The sequence below is a fragment of the Mirounga leonina genome, unplaced genomic scaffold, assembly GCF_011800145.1.
Source record: "Mirounga leonina isolate KUSES-001 unplaced genomic scaffold, KU_Mleo_1.0 Mir_173, whole genome shotgun sequence".
NCBI classification, from domain to species: domain Eukaryota; kingdom Metazoa; phylum Chordata; class Mammalia; order Carnivora; family Phocidae; genus Mirounga; species Mirounga leonina.
Window position 1 is genome coordinate 40107164 of NW_023270447.1, and position 23615 is coordinate 40130778.

The 23615-nt window shown below is 39.7% G+C and overlaps 1 protein-coding gene across 1 annotated transcript; it reads right to left on the minus strand.

The window, feature by feature from the left end:
* Positions 1–297: 297 nt before the first annotated feature.
* On the minus strand, positions 298–22720 carry TCTEX1D1 (Tctex1 domain containing 1). The gene is made up of 5 exons (XM_035020152.1): positions 22644–22720; positions 20667–20788; positions 8348–8439; positions 1554–1678; positions 298–501 (listed from the first exon to the last, which is right to left on the minus strand). The coding sequence occupies exons 2-5, from the start codon at positions 20783–20785 to the stop codon at positions 298–300; spliced, it is 540 nt and encodes a 179-aa protein (XP_034876043.1). The 5' UTR covers positions 20786–20788; positions 22644–22720.
* Between the last annotated feature and the right edge of the window lie 895 nt (positions 22721–23615).

The window sequence follows — 23615 nt, forward strand, 5'->3', positions numbered from 1 at the left end:
CATAAAGAGCAACTAAAGTAATTAGTACCAAAAGTAATATTAAATAAGAATCCATGTCTAAGAAAAACAATCTAGCAGAACCAAGACTTAGTTCTTCCTCTGGATAAACAAGAGTCTTTCCTGTGCTACCTTCCCTCCCTCAGTTCTTAGAAGAGCATGAAAAAGTCCAAAAATTCCAGTTGTTTGAAATATTAGTGTTGTTTCTTTCTCAAACTTCTGGGTAGTAAAAATTTCGTGTACATAGATGTGACCTATTTTTTGATTAAAAAAAGTAAGAACTAGATTTCTTCTTTTCAATCACTCGAAGTAAACAGCATAGACACTTGCAAGAGCAAAGAGAGAAGAATTTCTGAAAACATAAGATGAAAAGTTATCACTTTTAGGATCCCAGAGGCATCTGCTTCCAATAAGAATGCTCTGACTGTTCAGTTGTCCAATGTGAACAATCACAATTAGCTTGTACCGTGGAATCATCAGGTCCTTGACCTGGGTTTTAATAACCTAGAAATTGAAAGAACAACAACAAAAAAGGTCCTCAGCCGCATGGAAACTTAGAAGTCTTTATCTTTCATAAATATGGTGGATTGAAGAAAATCACATGATGTAGATATTTTCAGTAACTGTTGTAGAAACTTAACTATGATTTCCTTTATTTTTTTAAGATTTTTTTTTTTATCTATTCATTTGAGAGAGAGAGAGCAAACAAGAGCATGAGCAGGGGAGAAGGGGCAGAGGGAGAAGCAGGCTCCCTGCTCAGCAGGGAGCCCGATGTGGGACTCGATCCCAGGACGCTGGGATCATGACCTGAGCCGAAGGCAGATGCTTAACTGACTGAGCCACCCAGCCATCCCCAACTATGATTTCCTTTAAGCACTCTTCTCCTGCCATAGGACACTTAAGAGACAAAATTATAGCACCAGCAGTGTGTCTACATTTTCTAAGACACATGGAAAAACTGTAATCCAGAGAACAGGATTTAAAGGATTTGTTACATTCTTTGAAAATCTACATTAAGACAGCTTCCCTTCAAAGAATGTTGGCATGAGAGTTATATCACCTTGTTTATGTGTAATTAAGTGAGCACATATCTGGAGTCTCCTGTAATAGGACTAACCATGAATGTTTATTAAAGAGTTTGTTATAAAGAGGAAAGTGAAGAAAACTTAATGGAGTGCCAGCTCTTGAGTTGATAAAAAGAGAAATGTATTTAAAGACCACAATATCTATATTTGATGGCACTCAAGGAAACTAACTTGAACAAGAGAAAATGATCATTAAAATATATCCTTGGCAATAAATTTTTAAATAAATGGGGCAGTTTGGAAACATTTTTTAAACAAAATACATGCAAAATGATACACATAATTGTTTTGGCAAAGGCTTTTTACACACACACACACATACACACACACAGAATATGACCCAATAAATATTTTCATAAAATATAAACAAGCATTTTTACTGCTACTGCAAATTAATTGCCTTCATCAAAAAGTAAGAGTTGTCCTCTTAGCAATATTCTAGTTAACACTTCGAGCAAATCACATATATACCTCAGAAATTGTTTTAGTCATCTGTCTACAGAGCTCTGGTTCATATTGTTCTTCTTGTAGATAGTTAGTTAACACATCTTTCAGGATATGATTGACAATGGCCGCAGGAAAATGTTTGGTAGGACCTGAAAATACAGATGAAATTTCTAAGTAATTTCAAATGCTATCCGCCCACCCATAGTCTAATCAAAAGAGTACTGAATCATGGAGAGACATTTCATTTTCTGGGTGGCCTCTATTTAAGGAAAAAATCGTCCTAATTAGGTTTCTACACAGGTTCTCTGGCAGAGGGGCAGAAGACAACACACTCGTCCATTTACTAGGCTACCTAAAGAGTGTATATTTAGTACCATTGAGGTTTAATATTGAAAGTATCCTCCCTTCCAGTTTCCAGTGTTAATGACTTACTTTAAAGTCTCAACATCTTTCTAACTGACCCTCAGCTCTTATATCTCCAGCTCTTATATCTCCCACCTATGTATACCACACTACAACTGGAGGGGTCGTTCCAAAACCCAGATCTGGCTGTGATATTTCCCTTAGCAAAATCTAAGGTCCAGCACCTCTAGCCCCTTCGCCCCCCACCATAGCTCTCTGTGTGGCTGGTGTTCCAGTCTCATGAACCTCATCTGTCTTTTAAGGGATGCTTGTGGACATTTGTTCTTACTCCTCATTTTAAGGGCGATGGCCTTCCCTCCCTTGTTCATCTGAGAAATACCCACGCACATTTCAAGGCCAGTTCAAATGTCTTCTTCTCGAGGCAGCCTTCCTCCTCTCCTCAGGTAAAAAAAAAACAAAACAAAACATCCCTTCTTTTCAGTACTCCGAGTTCTCTGGATCCCCACTGCTCCGAATCCACCTGACAATAGCTAAAGCATTTCTGCCTTTCTCCTCTGTGAAATGGTAAGCTAGATCAGATTTTATCCTCCTCAGAGTCTAATACAATGCTAAAGGCAGAAGAAATATTTAATGCGTGATTTCTGGATTTAAATAGAAATAAACATTTTATAGGTAATAATCATAGTACAGATAATAACTACTTTTATTGAAGCATTTTCTACATGTCATGTACTGTGATAAGTATATATTTATTACCTTACATTATCTTCCAATAAATCATTGGGGCGAATTTTACTGTTATCTCCCTTTCACACATGGGAAAGCAGAGGCTTAAATACATTGAGTAACTTGCCCAGAATCACATAGTGACAGAGCTGGGAGGTCCTTCTTGTTTTATCTGACTCATGAGCTTATATTCTTAACCACATTTAGTCCACGTTCAGAGCAGAGGCTTCAGATGGATCTTCTTTATCTTGCATCCCAGGAATCTTCCCTATCCCTCAGGGGAGTATTAACCTCATCATCTCTCTGCCATTGAATGACACGTGCATGTGCCCAGAGCCTGGCATATAGTGGCCATCAGTATTTGCTGAATTGATATGGATAAAGGAATGAGATCAAGAATTATATTCAATTCTATTTTACTAGTCATCAGTATCTTTTAAGTGTTTATTTTTAATGACTGTATCAGGGTCCAAAGACATCTATGGCACACTAAAAGTAGGCCAGTTCCTGGAGGATTTAATAAAGAGACTCCTTAGGAAGTTCTGATCAGGATGCAGGACCAAAGGATGGTGCAGTATCCCTTGGCTAGTGAAATGGAGGGTGTTACCCCCATCCCATCCCAGGCTTGAGGGATCTGAGAAGGGAACTCTTACTAGACCCAGAAGAGGCAGGTGGAGAGGGATCACTTGAGGGCAGCTATGCCCTTCCATTGGTGGATGCAAACAGTGTGAGATGAACCCACCTTCAGGGTGTGGGGGGAAATAAACACCCTAGCTCACACTCCTCCCCCACTCTGACTTCCCACTGAAGTTTTCCATTGACCAGACTTAACTGGAAGGTTACAGCCTGTGCCTGTAGTTGAGCTAGGTCAGCCTCCTGGGACTCAATACATAGTATTTGTATTCTGATTATTATATAGGAATTGTTCAATTCAATCAGCCTGGGGAGTGAATCTGGATAGATGAAAGGGAGAGACACCTGATACAAAGAGTATGAAGATTAACCCCAATATTTAGTTAGCAGGAATCTATGTTCTACAGGACAGACAAGCAGTTATAAACACTGTAGGCCTGTAGGTTTACCACTCCAGGTTGGTCCTGACTGCTCCCGTCTCATGGGGTCAGATATAGGGCACCAGCCTGTGTGGGCAAGTTCCTAGGTACCTACAAGCTTCTGGGTCATCTTCCTGTGGATCTTTTACATTTCCATTTGCATTCTCAAGTGAAACGAGGCTAAATTTGAGAGTGGTTTCCCCCTTCTATTCAAGAAATTTAAAGATGTTACTACTGGCTCGGACTAAATTAAATAGATTATGTATGTTCTAACTATACCTTCCTGTTGTTCACTCCCTCCTACCAAGCATGCATATTGCATATGGCTTGACCTACATCACTCACATGGAACTTAATTTGGGCACATATTATGGTAACTTGTATGCCTTGTTCCCTTCAGCAAATAGTAGATTCCCTCAGTGCAGATATTTGTCTGTCTAGTACTCCTCCCTGTCATTTGGGAACAGCCTCTTGCCTCCTAGGAAGATGAGAATTTTCCAACTCTGACCAGATGGTTCTCTAGGATCTACCGTCACCTCCTTGAGCCCAAGTCCGGTTATGGTAGATTGGGCCAGGAGCGGCACTTGCCCCAAGCCGGGCCAATTAAAATCCTTTCTCAGAATTTTGATTTTAAGCTGGAACTTGGGGTGGGGGGGAAAGTCAATCTCTTTCTGGTGATAAAATGTTATGACGTGTGACCCTGAGGCACTGCGGAAGGCCATGATTGTCACCATGGAGAGGAATGCAGGCCACGGTGAGAGAAGGAGGCCCACACCCAGCTTAGTGCTGGACAGACAGAATCCTGGTTGCACCTGAGTCCCTGTTTCCAACAGCTCCTACTGTCCAGCTGTACCAATATCTTTTCTGCACTTGGTTTTGCGGCTTTTTTTTTTTTTTTAATCTCATTAACTAGATCCTATTTTGAAGATATTTTGAAATATCGTCATAGACTTTTTTTTTCTCACTTGTTTTGTGACCTCTCCCTTGTGCAGCCGGAATCATCCCTTGCCTAGCTCAGGATGGGAAGATGAGATGCAAGGACAGAGAAAGAGTGAATGTTCAGATTTTGACTTCCCAAATGAGCTCCCTAATCTACTTTCAGAGTCAACTAATGGGAATGGCAAAACTTTTTTCTTTTCCTTTTCTTTCTTTGTTTCTTTTTTTTGAGTGGATTTTTTTTCTTTAGGAGGAAAAAATATTTTTAGAAATCAAAAAGCAAAGATCTGAAGGAGGGTTGGGGTGAAAAAAAAGAAAGGAAAGGAAAAGAAAGAAAAAAGAAACACTTGTCACAAAAATAGATTTAAGGTAGAATAGATAAAATTTTGGTTATTTAATATGTCTGTGTCAGCTTCCCCAAATTGGCGTAATAATAAGAATTATCACGTATTGTTTTTTTGTTGGGATTAAATGAGGTAAAATATTTAAAACCTTTAGAATAGTGCCTGCCATGCACAAAACCCCCCTACTCATTAGGTATTTATTATTATTAGTGTTGTTGTTATGGTTGCTACCTCATTTTGAGGGAGGAGATGGGGATTGTTCTTGCAGAGAAGGCAGCAGGATTGGGCAAGGGTATAAGTAGGGAGGCAGTGAGACTTCCACAGTCAGGAAGGACCCTAGGGGTTGGAGTGAAGTCAGAGTGGAGAGCCTGACAGTTTTTGTCCATGAGAGCATTTGATGACAGGGTCTGATCATCCCATGGACCCTGAGCTCAAATGATGTCTCTCTCTCTCTCTCTCTCCATCTTTAGGTTCTACTTTTTTGCTATGTTGTCTACATTCTCAGGCAGGCTGTGTCGATGTGCCAGCAAAAATAGCCACCAATATAGGTCTTGCCTGACCTCCTGCTTACAGTCAGTATTTTTAAAGAATCAGATCCTTCTTTAACCATTGCTCCAGAAAAAGTACTGTGGAGAACTCATTCCATATTTAATAGGAAATTATATTGGATGTCACAGAAGGCCTGTCTTCTTACAGATTTAAGGTGAAGTCCTAGAGTCAGTCACTTTGAGAAACAATAACATAATGAATGAAGAAGGAATTTAAATGCATTCCTTCATTTAATTCTCACAACATCCCTATAATGTATGAACTATTATCCTTTTTATTACAGATAAAGAAACTGAGATTCAAGGATGCTGATATCTTGCTCAAACATTATTTAGGAACTGGCAAGACTAGTATTCAAATTCAGATATATTGGATCCTACATCTTGTATTTTTTTTCTATATTCATGGTTTAATAATTAATTAATGAGAAAATATAAGTGGTCTTCATTATAAGAAATATACTTTGATTTTTCCATTCCCCTTTTTCCTTCATTAATTATACTTATGTTTCATCTCATTCTGGCTATAATTACGCAGATAAAGGAGGCCAAATGTACTAAGCATTTAAAATGTGTTTAGATGATGCAAATATTATTAGATAGAATGTGAAAGATTAAACACAATAATGCTGATGATTGACAGGTCCCCCCCCCTCTTTTGGGAAGTATTGCATTGTGTAGATATGAGAGAAAACCTTTACCAAAGGTCCAGAGTACCTTTCAGATGCAAGATAAACTCAGAAACAAGTAGAAGTGGAAATACATTTCTTTTAAGATTTTATTTATTTATTTGAGAGAGAGAGAATGAGAGACAGAGAGCATGAGAGGAAGGAGGGTCAGAGGGAGAAGCAGACTCCCCGCTGAGCAGAGAGCCCGATGCAGGACTCAATCCCGGGACTCCAGGATCATGACCTGAGCCAAAGGCAGTTGCTTAACCAATAGCCAAAGGCAGTCGCTTAACCAACTGAGCCACCCAGGCGCCCGGAAATACATTTTTGTTTGAGTATTAACAAGATGGCTAGTTGAATGCTTAAGAAATGGATTGATAAGCATAAAAGACTTTAATCATAAATAACTCACATGACTTTTTGTAAGAAAATATGGGAAATACTTTATGCTAAGCTATTTATAACATTACTTTTTTAACTTGGTTCAACACTCAGTACTTCTAAAATTGATAAGATGATTTAGTTTGTTTATTTAAGGAAACAAGTTATGAAAATATATCCTTATGAAGAAGAAACACAGGACTTCATAGTTCAACTCCTTTATCTTGTCAAAATCTGATTCAAACCCTTTCAGCATGCAGAGCCTAATGTCATAGGCATCGAAAGGGTAAGATCTTTTAGTTATAAGTGGAGGAAAACCTGACCCAAACCTAGCTTGCCTAATGAAAAGTCTAAGAGCAGATAGCTAAATTTAAGACTTGAATAATGGATTTGGTTCTCTCTCGGTCTCAGGCTTCATATATTGGGGCAAGATGGCAAAAGCTCACATAGCCCTACTTCTTTCAGGTTTCAGAGCCTAATCGGCTTCTTCAACAGCCCGAACAACATTGTCTAGGTTGAATCCCAAAGGTTTTGATTGGCTTGACCTATCAAAGGGTCATATGCTGTCCCAGAATTAGTCACTGCTGTATCTCTGAAGCTAGTGTCAGCTTCAGCAGAACGTCATGGACCAAAAGTGGTAATGATGGCAGCGGTGGGCTTCCCCAAAGGAAACTGGGTAAGGTTACCAGAAAGAGTAGAAAATTATGCTGGATGGCAGGAATATTAGTTGTCTACTCCAGGCACTGTGAAAATACCAACAGACAGACTAATTATGGAACCTTGTAATCCATGTAGTCTTGGGGATTACTGTAGAAAACTGGCTACAAGGCCTAATGGGATGCATTGATGGTCTATAATTTTCTTGAAGTTAACTGGCTACAGATGGAACCACTCCAGCCCATAGAGTCCTTCCTTTGGTCATTGGCAAGTCTCTGTGGAATTTCTGTATAGCAGGAATTATATGCAGTGGGCAGATAGTAGTGGGCAGGTACACATTTGGAGAAAACAAGTTGGTCTGTGAGAAAACATGAATGCGAAAAAGTATTCACTGTGGATTCCATCTGGGAGTATAGGAGCAGGTGCAAAGATCTTTGTTTTCAAAGACCCAAAGCCTCAGTGGAAAGGGATAAACACCTCTGTCAACGAGGGACCAGAAATCATTTGTTTTTGCTTTGAAGGCTTTTTTTCTCCACCTATCAACAACATTGGTTGGGTTTGCTGGCTAAAACTGCAAGGCATATCTCTTTCCTTTAACTTGAGTATGTATAAAATAACTGTACAAGATAACCTAGAAATACCCAGAAATGAACTTCTTCGTCCAGTAATACACAATACACATCAGTGCTGCCCAGTGAATTGCTTGGTATTTAGGAAACACTGATAAAGAAAACTAAGCAATGGGTGTTGGTCCTATCTTGCAGAGAAGAAATTAAAACAGCATCAAATCACTTAATTAAGATCCCTTATATTGTGTTAGTATTGAAGATAATGCCATGTTATCAGAAGCTATTTTAAGTAAATAATGAGATTAGAAGTTTAAAATAAGGGGGTGCCTGGGTGGCTCAGTTGGTTGAGTGGCCAACTGTTGATTTCGCTCAGGTCATGATCTTGTGGTCTTGGGATGGAGCCCCGCGATGAGCTCCATGTGCTCAGTGCAGAGTCCACTTGAGATTCTCTCTCCCTCTTCCTCCGCCCCTTAGACCCCTCCCCCCGCTCTAAATAAATAAACAGATAAATAAATAAATAAAATCTTTTTTAAAAATGAAGTTTAAAATAGGAATGAGTGATAAAATAACAGACCCAGCTGATAGGTGTTTTCCATCTGAGCTGTAAGGCGAGAGGCATTATCCCGTTGGCTCGGTTCATCCGTATAAGACACAGTACTCCTGGAGCTAAAAGCAAGGGAGAAAACAAATTTCAATAGTTACCATAATAATAATAACAACAAAACACATTCTGCTTTCAGCAAAAATGTTACAAGGGTAAGGTTTCTCTAAGAATATTTCAAGCAAGTCTCAGGTAAATATCCTGATGTCTAAAGTCTAAAACATTTTGGAGATGGAACCATTAAAGCCTAGAGAAGTTACTTGGAGCAGGTCTCCATATAGTGGTTGCAGGCCAGCGCAGCCCAGTGAAGCCCAAGGCATCTGACTATTCAGAAAGTGTTCATGGGGTGGTCTGTCTGTGTGTACGTGTTTCAAAAGCCATTGCCAACAGCATCTCTACCACAATGCAAAGGCTCTCTCCTCAAAGTGGACAAAACTGACAAAAGGGCCTGGGGGATTTAGGAGGAAGCTTAAAATGTTGGGAAACAACTATATATACTCGGGATATTATAATTTATAAAAGTTCACTCCTATACATACCACACACAATCCCTTTAGTAGAAAAAAGAAAAACAAGAAACTCACCTACATGGTGAGAGAAACCACAATTCACCCAAGCTATGGTAAATGGTAAGCATTCACCACCCTTTCCAACATTAAGAAAGGGTTTTGGCTTGGTTACCAAGGCAATATAAGCTTATCCAGGTGCTGAACAGGAGACGCAAGCAAAGAGGAGCCCCTAATGTCCCTCCAGCACCACTTAATTCTGCTTAGTTCAGAGGAAATTCAACTGTCGCTAAGGGCAGCCTCAGTTCTACCCCCAATTCTCTCCACCTGTGAAAATGGAGGTTAAGACAGATGTCATTTCAAAGGAGATACTACAATAGTGTGTGTGTGTGGTTATGTGTGCGTGCTCAGAGTGACCACTTTTCTAAGCAGCCTATGTTTTGCCTTAATTAAATAACAGGTATTTGTTCTTAATCTTTTGGGATTTTTTTTTTTCTCTGCAAGGAGATTAAAATACTTAGTTTTCAGCTGTTTGCAATGAGTAAAGTTTTTGCAAATGACATTTTAAGAAAATCGCAGGAAATCTTTAAAAAATCTTTAATATAATTTGTGTGATAAATTAAGGTTTACCCACCCATCCCAAGAAATTGATGCAAGTAATTATGGCTGCATTTTCATGATAGATTTCTGGATTAGTGATTTAGTCCTCATTCTTGTAACACCTGCTTTCCCCAGTTTTCTGTTGCCCTTTGAAGTAGCAACCAACCTGTTTGGTCACATTGGCTGCAGGTGTTGTGGGCAATACCCACAGAAGATGATCGCTTCTGCTCAGAAAACTCCGTGTAGCAAAAGCCCCCCTGATTCGAAGATAAACCAGCCTGTCTTGATATGTGCTACTTTTCACTTTACCAAACATTTTCCATCAAAGATCTCATTTTACCTTCACTAGACTCTCTTAAGCTAGTAAACGAGTTATCATTCTACCTATTTCAGAGATACCTATTTCAGGCAAAGGGCTTAATGCCATATGTGTAGGAAAGACAGACTTGGATTTCAAACATCCTATTTACCTCCCACTAACAAAGTCTCACACATGATCATTTTCTGACAGAATGAAAATAGGGACGACGACCACCTGAAATCATTAATGACTGCATGTGAAACTCACTTGCACAAATATACACCAGATGTTAATAAAAACCCAATTTCTTTTCTACTGAATACCATATTAAAAAATGATAGAAAGAGAAGTAGTGTTGGTACAAAACTCAAAGTAGTATAACTTGGAAGTCTCAGACAAAAGAACAAATAAGAATTTTTTACAAACAGTCCTCACTATTGCTTTGTTCTGTGTTACTGAAAAGCTGATAATCAGTGCAGTACTGTTTATCAGTATGAACCTGGAAAGTTGTAAGGGCAGTTTAAAAAAGCCACTGGCTGAAGATAGGTGTGCAAACAGAAGGTGTTGCAGACTGACTTTTTAAAACTTACCGAAAATGATTTCATTCAGTGCCTTTTCGTTTCCACAGTAGTCATGTCAATGGTGCATGCTCATTGTAAAAAGTTCAAAACATAGGAAAGTATAAAGTCTAAAGTAAAATTACACAAAAAATTACTAACCCTAGTGGTTACCTAACCACTGTTAACATTACAAAAATCTTTTTAGACATGACTTTGCATATGGGAGCATAGGATAGATGCTTGGCTCTTTTTTCCTTCACTCGAAAATGTACCGTGGATAACTTTCTATGTTGATAGATAGTAATCTACATCAATATTTTAAACATCAAGACAGTATTTAATATACGAACATACTACGTTTTATTTACCCACTTGTTCTTCTGGCCATCTAGGCTGTTTCCAAAACTCCATTGTTGTGAAGAAAGCTGTGGTAAACATCGTGGTGGGGACTGCCTGCCGTTTGCTCTCTAGTGTCCTCTCCTTCTTTGGTAACAGAATTCTAAATTTGTAGGGATATTTCTCTCTACACTAAAGACAAATTCTTGGATTTCCCTGGTGCTATTGTGGCCATGTGGCTTGTAAGCCAATGAGATGTAAGCGGAAATTTTGGTTGAAATCCTGAGAGAGTTCCCTCAAAAGAATGAATTCAATCAAGAAGAACCTGTTTCTATCCTTGATGACTGGAATGTGGATATGATGGCAAGAGTTCAGCAGCTATCATGGGTTTTGAGATGACCTTATACATTACACATCAAGAAGAGAGAAGCAGCCTAGGTCCCTGAATTGCTTCCCTCCAGACTTTTTACATAAGAGAAAAATACATTTTTATTTTAAGTCACTATTTTTTTAAAAAAATTATTATTATAAGAAGCATTATATAATACGATACAAATTCTAACTGATACAGAATTTGCTACTCGGAAGTGGGATGTTGCAAGTACTGGAGGACAAAACTTGGGGTTAGTTGGGGAGGGGATAGGGCTTTGGAGAGTGAAGTTCAGATATTTTGCTGTAACCTAGAATCCTTTCTCATGCAGAAGGAAAATAGTTGGTTTGTCTATTGCTTTCTGTACCATGTATCCACTAAAATTATACCTTCATGGAAAATTACAGAAAATTTTTACTTGTTACTTTAAAAAAACTGTTTATGGTATTTTTTGAAACTGAGATCTGCTTAAAATGAGAGGGGTTGGAAAAAGGAAGAGAGAAGAGAAAACAATGAACTGAACAGAAAAAAATAAAATATTTATTCCTTGAAATAGAGACAGAAGGAAGAGATAAAATATTAAAAATGCTTGCAATCTGGGTAGCTAACGTTAAACCAGAATATGGGCTTGGTAAATTTTTAGAAATAAAAGAGATTCTGTATTTGAAAATGGGGAATGACCAACAGCAGTTTAGAATACTGACTTGGAAATTAAGCAGTACATATTTTCTGTTTGATAAACAGCTTTACTCAAGCCCTTTGAAATTTTTACAGATAAAAATGTGAGATGTTCAAAAAGCAATTTTATAATTTTAATTACCAGTGCTGTATACATAGCAGAAAACATTTGTTGGGTATATGTCACAACATTACAAGTGGCTAAGTTTCAGTTGTCTATGACCAGACTTTCCATAGTTTATAATAATAATCCTTCTAGATAGATACATGATCTCATCGCAAGGGGAATGTTGTAGTTGATTTTATTTTTTTAAATGTGGAAAATGCTCTTGGGGCGCCTGGGTGGCTCAGATGGTTAAGCGTCCGCCTTCGGTTCAGGTCATGATCCCAGGGTCCTGGGATCGAGTCCCGCATCGGGCTCCCTGCTAGGCGGGGAGCCTGCTTCTCCCTCTTCCTCTGCCTCTGCCTCTCTCTCTCTCTCTGACTCTCATGAATAAAAGAAAAGAAAAGAAAAGAAAAGAAAAATGCTCTTGCCGTCTATGTATTTCATCAGCTTATTGGCATTTAGGGAGGAACAAGATTCAATTGGCAAAACAGGTCCAAGAGAGTTGTCAAGTTTTAGGAAGGAAGGTAGAAGAAAAGTAAACACAGGAAAACTGAAAGTCTGGCAGAAACTACTGGTGAAATCAAGGAACAAATCAACCAATGTTATTCTTGAGAGAAGAGTAAAAATTTGTAACTCAATGCAAGTTTCAATAATACTTGGAATCATATGTACTACTGCTGAAGACAGACGTGGCATTAACCTGGATGCAGAATTAGCTGCATGAAACTGGTCCACAATAACAAAAGGAACCCTACTATATTGTACCTGATTGACACAGGAAACATCCATGTCAACCCAACTGCCTGTGTTCTGATTATGCAGGAAAGAAGCAAAAAGAAAATTAGCTAAAGAGTTGGAATATGGTTTACTCTTTCGTGAAGTTCAGTTCTCCTGAAAACATCTTACAAAGGTACTTGCTGGTCGTTCCTTGAATTACACCGAATACATACAAGGCTTGTCTTATTGTTATGACTGTTAGACACAGTCTAATTTCAATTAAATCTCACCAGCCTCAATATTATCTAATTATTATTGAGAATTCATTTCCAGACATTTTCACTGCCGTTATTACTGAGATGTTTTGAAGGTGCAGTAAGAGATAATATTTGAATGCATAAATGGCCTTGGAACCATTAATTTAGTAGACTAAGAAAGTCAGAATGTCATCTCTTTTTTCCATTTGTAACCATTAAATGTCTGGAACTACCATATTTTGAATGGTATCATTTAAGCAGGTTTCCCCCCAAATCTGTTACTAAAGTTACGTGCTGCCTCCCAGTGGAGATATTTCAGAGCGCACAGAATAAAAAGAAGGCTTCAGGATGTACAGATTTGGACTTTTGTTCTTTTGTTTTTCTCTCATTCTTTCAACAAATATTTATTGCTCACAACCAGAAGGCTGGTGATACAAAGAAAAATTAGATTCCCTGTGCTCAAGAAACAAGATATTGTTGGTAATTTAAAAGTAAACTGTCTGGGAGTTGTGATCATCTCACAAGTCACTCTATCTCAACAAGTGTCATCTTCCTCAATGTATGGGGAGAATAGGACATGCACATATTTATTTTTTCTAAATACTGGGTTGGATTTATTTGCTGAATGGGTATTTGTTTTTATTCTCATTTGTCTAGCAAATACCAATGTTTGGTATTATTCTTCTTTCTTATATTTTGCCATTCAGATGGATACAAAACAGTATCTTGGTTTTGTGTGTGTGTGTGTTTGAAAATTCTATTTTATTTTTTAAATTGTTATGTTAGTCACCATACAGTACATCATTAGTTTTTGATGTAGTGTTCCATGATTCATTGTTTGCATATAACACCCAGTGCTCCACGCATTTTTCTCATTCCAAGTGAGTTTGAGCATCTCTTTATATTCCTCTTTTTGAGCGTCTCTTCATATTCTGCTTAGCCATTTGGCCTTTGCCTCTGCAAACTGTTCTTTATCTCCTTTGACTATTTTTTTTATTGTCAATGTGCATGATTTAAAAAAATATATATCTTCTGCTGGCCTATTAACTGTGTCTATTGTATTTTTTATTGAACAGAAATGCTAAGTTTTATTGTAGTTATATTTATCAAGTTTTTTTCTTTATGGTTTTGTTTTTTCATTGTGGGATCTTATTTAAGAAATCTTTCCCTAGCCATAGAACACAAAGATATTCTCCTAAACTTTCTTCTATTAGCTTTAGAGTTTTCCACATTTCAGTCTCCCATGTGGAATCTACTATGAAAATGGTATAAGGTAAGAATCCCACTTCATTTTCCTTCACCTACTGAGCCATTTTTCTCCCAACATAATCTATCGAAAAATCCATAATTTCCCCATTGCTTGTACATGATGTTTCCATATAATCGTGGGTCTATTTCTGAGGTTCCATGTGTTCCATTGGTCTGTTTCCTCTATTCGTGCACCTGTTTATTCCTGCATTTACTATCATTTTTACTTACTACAACTTTGTGGTATATCTTAACACTTGATCACATTCCCAGGGCAGTTTTTACAAAGACACCAATGAAGGATTATGTACAAAGATGTTCCACATGGCATGTGAAAGCCAGTCTGGATGTTCATCCCTAGGGGAATGGATACAAACATATGTGATGGATATATATGAAGAACTATTATGCCTCAGTAAGAAGCAAAGAGCTAGAATCCATAGTTACATGAGTAAATAAAAAAATTAAAATGTTGAACGAGATATATGAAAGCGAGAAAACAAAATGAGATTTATAGCACAACACCATTTATCTAAGTCAAAATCTTTGTAAGTACTTATTCTGTATTCTTTCATAAGGTGGTCCATCAGGTGCGGCACAAAAGGAGACGGCGGGAGGAGCTCGGGAAAACACAGCTTACTATACTCACAGATCCTAGAGATAAGAGACATGCCACACCATGCAGGGCTATGTGGAAAAGCACCAGAGGGTCAAGACGCAGAGGACAGGAGCAAGGGAGAGATGGGGCCAGAGCCTTTATTGGGGTTTCTGAGGAAAAGGCAAAACTGGGCCCAGGAAACAGTTCAAGACTGGCTAGTCTGAATAATTTTGGTGGGCCCTGAGCTAGAGGAGGGTACCTAGTTGCCCGTACTTGGCTCTGGGCCAATTAAGGCAGAGGAATATTGCATGCTGGGTGTTGGGGAGTATGTAGAGGGGGCTGGCTCTGGGTTGGATAGTTGCATATAGAAGACATGTTTCCAGCTGAAACCTTAGCTAGCTTCAAGAATTGGCTAGACCTGGGAGGGGCAGCCTCTCCCCAGCCAGAAAGGTTTTTTTTAAATGTCAAAACATCATAATATACAGAACATTGAAAATATATATACATATATATTTTATAAGTATATATATATATACATATCTATATATATATACACTTAAATATGTGTATTCTTGTAGCATGTGTCATGCTGTGTGTATTAGAGTGGGTGCCTTTTGAGGGTCAAGAGCCAAGTGTGGAAGGGGAAGAAGAGGGACAATCAGGTAAACAACAGGGGTCTCGCCCATATTGGTGATGGCAACATGCTATGAAATGAAGAATATTTTCAACTCTGTTCCTGAGAGAAATAAGATAATAAATTAGATAACTGGAGATCATAAAAGTATCTTCTCTACTTAGCCCACAGGATTTTTATGAGAATCATCTGGGTATTGTATGTGAAACAATTTCATCATCTATCAAGTACAACATGAGATTAGTTTTTACTGTGGTTTAATTTGGGATCATGGCCATTTCAGTTTTCTCAAGTTTCTCTCTCTTTGAAGAGGGGAAGCTGGATCTCATCCAGGTCTTTTGGGGGCTTTAATTCTATTTAGATGGCAAGGGAACTTATCAAAATCAGGAAACAGCTCGAGCAACATCATTTTGTAATTGCACGTAAGCAGCTCACAGCAGTCTAGGTTGAAATCATAGGATAAATTCATCACGTTTTATTTATTTTTTTAATTTTTTTTAAGATTTTATTTAAAGATTTTATTTTATTTATTTATTTGACATAGAGAGAATGAGAGAGAGAGCACATGAGAGGGGGTAGGGTCAGAGGGAGAAGCAGACTCCCTGTCGAGCAGGGAGCCCGATGCGGGACTCGATCCCGGGACTCCAGGATCATGACCTGAGCCGAAGGCAGTCGCTTAACCAACTGAGCCACCCAGGCGCCCTTAAGATTTTATTTATTTGCGAGAGAGAGAATGAGAGACAGAGAGCATGAGAGGGAGGAGGGTCAGAGGGAGAAGCAGACTCCCTGCCGAGCAGGGAGCCCGATGTGGGACTCGATCCCGGAACTCCAGGATCATGACCTGAGCCAAAGGCAGTCGCTTAACCAACTGAGCCACCCAGGCGCCCTAAATTCATCACGTTTAAAATTACTTGCTCACCAACTGTCCCACCAGATTATAAACTCCCCAGGAGCACAGATTATTTCTTTGTGGTTCCCTACCCAGCACAGTGCCTGGAATGTACCCACTGGGCAATAAACATTTATTTCAAATGAAGTAATGAATGCAGTCTTTTCCATTTTTGCAGAGAAAAAAATTACCAGGTGGCTTTCAGTTTACTTGAAAAACGACCTTCTCCAGAGTAGAACTCCACAGTTAGTTACGTTCACACGCCCACCGGGTAGCACAGTAATTGGCACAGAGTAGAAGCTCAGGAAACCTTGAATAAATGCATAAGTGAAGGAATATCGTCTGGCCTCACTAGGGTGTTAGATGCCACCCATGGGTTTAAATAGAGAGCAGTGGGATCCATACTCAAAGTTCCTGTAACATGACATCACTGTAATTTTGGTTTGAGACAAAAGAGAGACTCTTTGGTCCCCGACCTTGGGCCTGACCTACTAGGTGAACTACCGGCCTCAGAGAAAATAAACCTCGCTCTCATGTCACATTATCCTGGGAAAGTCACTTAACCTCAGCCTTCTGTTTCCATTTTAAGAACACGTGAGTAGCACATCTGTTCAAATACTGTTTGAAGGCTGCCAAAGGCTGACCTTCCAACAAGAAAGATGTCATTGTCATTACCTGCTCTTACCCATGGATGGGAAACAGAAGGCTCAGGTGAATGAATAGAAGAGTTTCATTAATGTAAGTTACACACTGAGAGCCAATTTTCAGAGAATGAGACTACTTGCCTATATACAAAAGCCCATTTTGCCACTTGCTAATTCTGTAGCTTTGGAAGCTCAACCTTTCTAGGCTTCTGTTTCTTCCTTTGTAAAATGGGGATGATCATAGCTTCTATCCTAGAGAGCAGGGTCAGCAAACATTTCTGTAAAATGCCATCGGGCACATATTTGGCTTTGTGGATCCTATGGTTTCTACCGCAACCACTCCACTCTATGGTGCGAAAGCAGCCAGAGATGATACATACATGAGTAGGCATGGCTGTGCTCCAGTAAAAGTTTATTGATGGATACTGAAACTTGCATTTTTATTAATACTCACAGGACAAAAAATATTACTAAAAATTTTTTTTTCAACCACGTAAAAACCATACTTAGCTAGGGGACCATACAAAACCAGGTTGGACCTGGCCCTTGGGCCATAGTTTGTCACCCACTGCTACAGAGCTTCTGTGAGACTTAAATGAGGTCACAGTGAGGGCTCAAGAAATGTTAGCTATTTCAGCCTTATTACTGTCAATTATTTAAGTGAAAAATCAAACAAAATTCAAAATTATAGATGAAATATGACGACAACTAGAAAGGTATAAAAAGAAATATGCCGACATTCTCACAGTTATGATGCTGGGGGAGTAAGATCCAGCTTAAGATGTTTCTTCTTTTAAGACTAAAACATAAAAATTACATTATAATAAAAAAAACATGATTTAAATAAAAAAGGTCCAGCCCTAAAGACAGTTAACAGTAATTATACTGAATATAAATTCAATCTTCCTTTTGTAATTCAGAAGGCACTTGGGATATCCATTATGCCTAGGGATCAATGTAAAGAACTAGTTACTACATCAAAAACTAATGATGTAATGTATGGTGATTAATGTAACATAATAAAAAAAATAAATGAAAATAAAATAGAACCAAAAAAAAAAAAAAAAGATCTAGTTACTACTGTAAAACGATGTAGACATAGGAACCAAGACTGGAGGGCTGAATCTATGCCGATCTTACACCACACCCAAGAAGTGGCTTTCCAAGTAGGTCTACGTCCTACTCTTCTTTGCCTTCCTTATCCGTGTGTTTACTGCTATAAAGGCAAATAAGTCCACAATCTAACAAGAGAGACCGACATGAAAGCAGCCAAATACAGTAGCATGTAGAAGAGAAAAGGAGCAGGAACAGAAAAGAACATCCAACCCAACCAGAAGTGGAAGTGGTTGTACTTGAGTAGTTGAGAGAGCTTCCTAGAAAGATGGAGCTGGAGCTAAATCCTGAGGAGGAGGAGAAGGAAGCCAGAGTGTCAGAAGAGCAGTCCAGACAAAGGTATCCCATGGGAAAGCAACATGGGGCAATGGCTGGAGGCAAGACAGAGCACTGAAGGATTATGAATGTGGAAGTTGAGTATGGCCAGAGAGTAAGACGCAAGCAGGATAGTGGAGAACACAGCGCTAGAGAAGTAGGCAAAGATCTCTGAACCCTATATGCCTTACTCATGATTTAGGACCCTCTCCTGTCACTAAATCGTTCCTTGACCAGTAAGCCTCAGTTATTTCATGGTAAAATGGTAAGAATGAGGTCTACCTAGTAGGATTAATGCTAGGGCTATTAAATGAGATGATGTATTTGGTCCTCGGTATATTTCAGGATAGGTTTTATACTATTGAAATTGATCTAGTCAAAAATTGTTTTTAGGGGCGCCTGGGTGGCTCAGTCGTTAAGCGTCTGCCTTCTGCTCAGGTCATGATCCCGGGGTCCTGGAATCGAGCCCTGCATTGGACTCCCTGCTCAGCAAGAAGCCTGTTTCTCCCTCTCCCACTCCCCCTGCTTGTGTTCCCTCTCTCGCTGTCTCTCTCTCTCTGTCAAAAAAAATAACTAAAATCTTTTAAAAAAATTGTTTTTAAATAACTTTGAAAAGAAAGGTATATGCTTTTTCCATAAAACACTGCAATGTCAAAACAATGCCTTTGTTTGATAACCGCTGAACTTTCAGAATTTTTCTGCTAAGCGAAGACTCATTTCATGAAGGAGAATCACTCACAAAGTCTGGTCCCAGACAGTGCTGAAGACCTTGAAAGTAAGTCGGAGTTAGAGTTGAGGACGCAGCCTCCCAAATGGCCTCTGTACTGCAACGGTATTTGGAAGCTGGTTATTTGCTTTCTAAGAAAAAAAATATTCAAGTAGAGGATTCATTCTGAATGTTCTGAGAGTCCAAATTTCTAACTTTGAAATAAATCAATGAAATGATCACTTAAATGTATTTGTCAGTGAAAAATCTATCCTCATGTGTTGGTAACATGATTTCTGTATTTTTGTTACTTTTAATTTGTATTTATATTTCATCAATTAAAAAAGACAGCTCTCTAATTATTCAAATTTGGCCATGTTCTGATTCTAAATTACTTTCTAATTTGCTTTGAAAGGGAAGATGTAGATGAAAATGATGCAAATAGGAATGACAAGTGAGTCTTTAGATGAGAGCAGTTTTTTTTTTTTAATCACGGAAACATGATTTCTGTCAGACTATTATTATAAATATTTTCTTGGAAAAAGTTGAATTTAAGCTAACAATTATTTTAAAATAATTTTAAAAAGAACTTTTACCCTTAAATATTGGAAATAGAGGCCAAAATGGCTTAAGTTCATAAGCAAAAGTTGCAGAGATTAATTTTTCTCTCAGCTTTGGTTCTGACATTGGCTGGGATTGCTACTCCTTTACATTTCCTATCTGTAAAAGAGGTTGTATTTGTAATCCACAAACATCAGGGCTGGAAAGTCAAATTTTAATTAAGTACATTAATACACTCTGAGAGTAGAAAGTAGAAAGATTTAGTGTCAGAATTATAATGTAAATCTATTCCAGTTTTTCTGGTCTCCACTCCATAGGACATACCAGCTCCAGCTGCCCATCCTTCACATCCTTCAATGTCGTGGAAATTGTTAAGAAGGAAAGCTTATTATATAAGTTTATTAACCTCTGCATCAGATATTTTGTTTTGCTTTCTTCGCAATGGCAGTCAAAAATAAATGCTATGCAAGTATTAAAAATTAATCTTTTTAAGGGAGCAAATGCAGTATGTAGCAAGAGCCAAAAAAATATACTTCCTACCCTTCAACCCACTAATTATATTTCTGGGAAGAAAACAAGCAGAAACTTATTATATAGTGAGAAAGAAAAAAAGTGGAAACAAACTGAAAATGCCCAAGAATTGGGGCATGGGAACTAACCCAGAATTATAAACTGACAAAATATAATGCAGCCATTTAAAAGGAAATGGTGAAAACTATTGAAAATACATTACAAAATTTGTATAAAATAATGCTAAATGCAATATGTATATATATATATATACCCTATATATAAAGAGAAAGAGATTATAAAATGCAAAATCTATGCATTTATGTGATACTGAGTAAAACAATTCAGGAGGTGTGTAAGAAGTAGCTGGTCCACACTGCATATGGCATTTCATTTGGGTAGATGATTTTTTGGGGGTGCTCTTTGAAATAGTACAAAATGCTGCTGGAATCAACAGAACACTTAGATTTTCTCACTCTCTTTTCCTTTCTTTTTTAAAATATAGCCCCAAGAGATGACCCAAAATGTACTTGCCCATTTTCTTCCTTTTTATGTCCCAAAGGACATTTTTTTTCTTCCAATAAGCACTATGCGCTGGTTATTCAATAACTGAATTTAGGTTATTAGACATTCAGTTACTCACTTTTTGGTGTTTCCGTGAAGTTCCTTCAGCCGGAATTCACGACCACTTAAAGAAGACACACTCCCCCTTTTCCTTACTGAATGTGCCATTCTGTCTTTAGCAATTTCTGACATCATCATAACCTATGGAAAACAACTTCTATAAAATAGCAGACGAAAGATCTAAAAACATTTTAGTGAATATAACACAGAGACTCGTTCTGGTTTAAAAAAACACAGATAATTCTTCTACCATTTTTTGAGTGGGGAAGTATGGTTTCTCTAACAGTGATTTTTAGGAGATGTTGTTATTCTGGTCAGTATAATTGGAATAATTGATAACTCTGATAACTTTTATCTATGCAATAGTATAATTCACATAAGCAGATGTTAAGCTGTGGCAAAATGCTTAATAGCAGAAGAGGTTAAGTCACTGAGAAAAGATAGCCTTGTGTAGAAGAAAGACGGATTCTACACCCGAAAGCAATATTTTTTACTGTCCTCCCCCCAAATTAATCTTGATAAAAGTTTGCTAATTAATATTTGTTGTTGTTGCTGCTTTACTTTGAAAAATTAAAACTGTCTTCCCCAAAGGGTATTTTTTTTAAGCAACAGTGACTTACTTTGTAAAGAGCACAAAGAACTTAACCTGTAACAAAGTATTTTATTAGAAAACCTACTTCCTTCTCCCAAATGCTTGTCAAAAAAGCTGGTAGTAGCAACAGACTTCTCGGAATTTAGACTGTAAGTCTACTGCCCTATTGCCTACATACAAACTTAGATATTCCCTTAAATTACTTTATAATCTGCAAATCTGAGAGCACAAGGAAGTTCTGCGCTAGACACTAAAACAGAACTAAAAGTCCCTGCCTTCAAGGAGCCAGCGTTGAGTGGGTGGGGCAGACAAGGGCACCATCTAAAACCTCGGTGTGATCAGTGTCAGGGCGGAGAGAAGCAAAGGGTTCTGGAGGGCACACAGGATGGCAGAGGTACTGTGTGTTGGAAGGGAGGCAGTGAGGAGTGTGTGTGTGAGTGTGTGCCTGTGTGTGATTGTGGGCCTATGTGAGAGAGTGTCTACATGAGTGTGCACATCCCTGTGTTTGTGTGTGTGTGTCTGTGGGTAGGTGCCTGTGTGGGTACGAGTGTGTCCCCATGAGTGCGTGAGGCTGTGTGTTATGAGTCTCTGTGTACATGGATATAAGTGTGGGCCTCTGTGTACCCGTGCGGGCACCTGTGTGTCGGAATGATGGATTATCTGTGCACCCAAAGGGGTGTGTGCCTGTGTGTGTGTTTGCGTGTCAGCCTTTGTGTGTGATGTGTACTGAATGTATGTGTGCATCTTGGTGTGTGTGCTTTTGAGCATATTAGGGTCTGTGAATGTGAGTGTGTGTGTGTATCTGTGTGTGCTTGTGTGTATGAGTGTCTGTGTGTATGTCTATATATAATGAGTGTGAGTGTCGACGTGAGTGTGTCTATGTGTGTGGTAGGACACACTGAGCCTGATTAAGTGGGTCATTCAGGTTCTGATCCAAAGTGACATAGATAGATCGTGGTCTGCTCCCTGGTTTCCAGAGCTGGAACCTAGAGGTCCCCAGGGGTGCGGTCGCCCAGTGTTGTCTGGCCTCAGAAGACTGCTCAGGACTCACGCTGCTCCAGGAGCAGAACAAGCTGGCCAGCTCTGCACTGGGCATCACTCTTAAGCTCAGACATGCAGCAAGTCGGTGGTGGTGGTGGTGGTGGTGGTGGTGGTGGTGGGAGTGGTAGGGGGCGGGGGTCGCTACCAAAGGCCAGGAGTTACTAGCAGTTCCCAAATTTGGGGCCACTGTTTCTTATTTGTCGGGGGGAGGAGGCGGGGGGGGTCAGGGAGCTCATGGCCCAGGCAGACAGGCCATTTCCTACCACAGGGCCCTCCCTCCGCAGCCCCATGCAGCCCTGGAACTTGCGGCGTCTTCCTCTTCTCAGCTCCCAGCCCGCGCCGCTGCGGAGAGGGCGCCCTTACCTTCAGCAGCGCTGGAGTTGCCGTGGGGCTCCGCCGGGGACCTCCTGGACCTCGCGCTCGCTCACTGCGGGAGCGGGCGCCGCAGGGCAAGGCTCCCTCCTCCCGGGGCTCCCTCTGCCTGCGGCCGCCCGCTCACTCACTCCCCTTGTGCTCTGCGCCTGGTCTCCAGGGTGACCTCCTCAAACAGAGTCCTCCCCCCCCCACCACCGGAGCGGACACAGTAGCTGTGTGGTCCTCTGAGCCGCCCTAAGGATGTAAGGATCTCATCGTCCCTGCCCAGAGGGCGCCGCCCTGAGCCCGATTGTGCCCTGGGGTGGCCGGGAGCTGGGGGGAACCGGTTCATCCTGCTGCGAGGAGGCCATGGGGACTCAAGGCGCAGCCCCGTGTTCCCTCATCCAGTTCCTTTCCCCTAAATGTCAGGGCCAGGAGTGGGAAGTACTGCGGTTTCCTGGGACAGGAAATCTGAGGCACAAAGAGAAAGTAGAGCTCCTGTCCCTTTCCCAGACCCCAGACCCTACTTCCCACCAGCCTGCTCCAAGGTACAGAAGCCTGATCATAAGGCTAGTTATTGAGAGCTTGTATTTACCAGATGCTGGCAAACAGTTTTCGTTTTATTTAGTTGTCGCAACAACTCGGTCAGGGAAGGGTTGTTCTCCCTTTACAGTAGAGAAAATTGAGATTCTGAGATATTAAATAATACGCCCAGGGCCCCGTGCCGCGCACAGGATTATCTCCTAAGCATACAAACGGGGCTCCTTCACCTTCCTTAACAGCTCTCTTCCCAATCGCTTAAAGTTTAAGAAGCTTTGAAATGGAGGCTGTTTGGCCTCGAAGACCTACCTGACATATCTAATAGGCCCTTCCTCCTTAATAATTAACCCCAGGACCCCTCCCCTAACCCAAAGCAAGTAAGTCCAACCCTTTGAAAGGACCCTTATGTAGTGGGCAATCGCGAGTTAGAAATAAAACAAT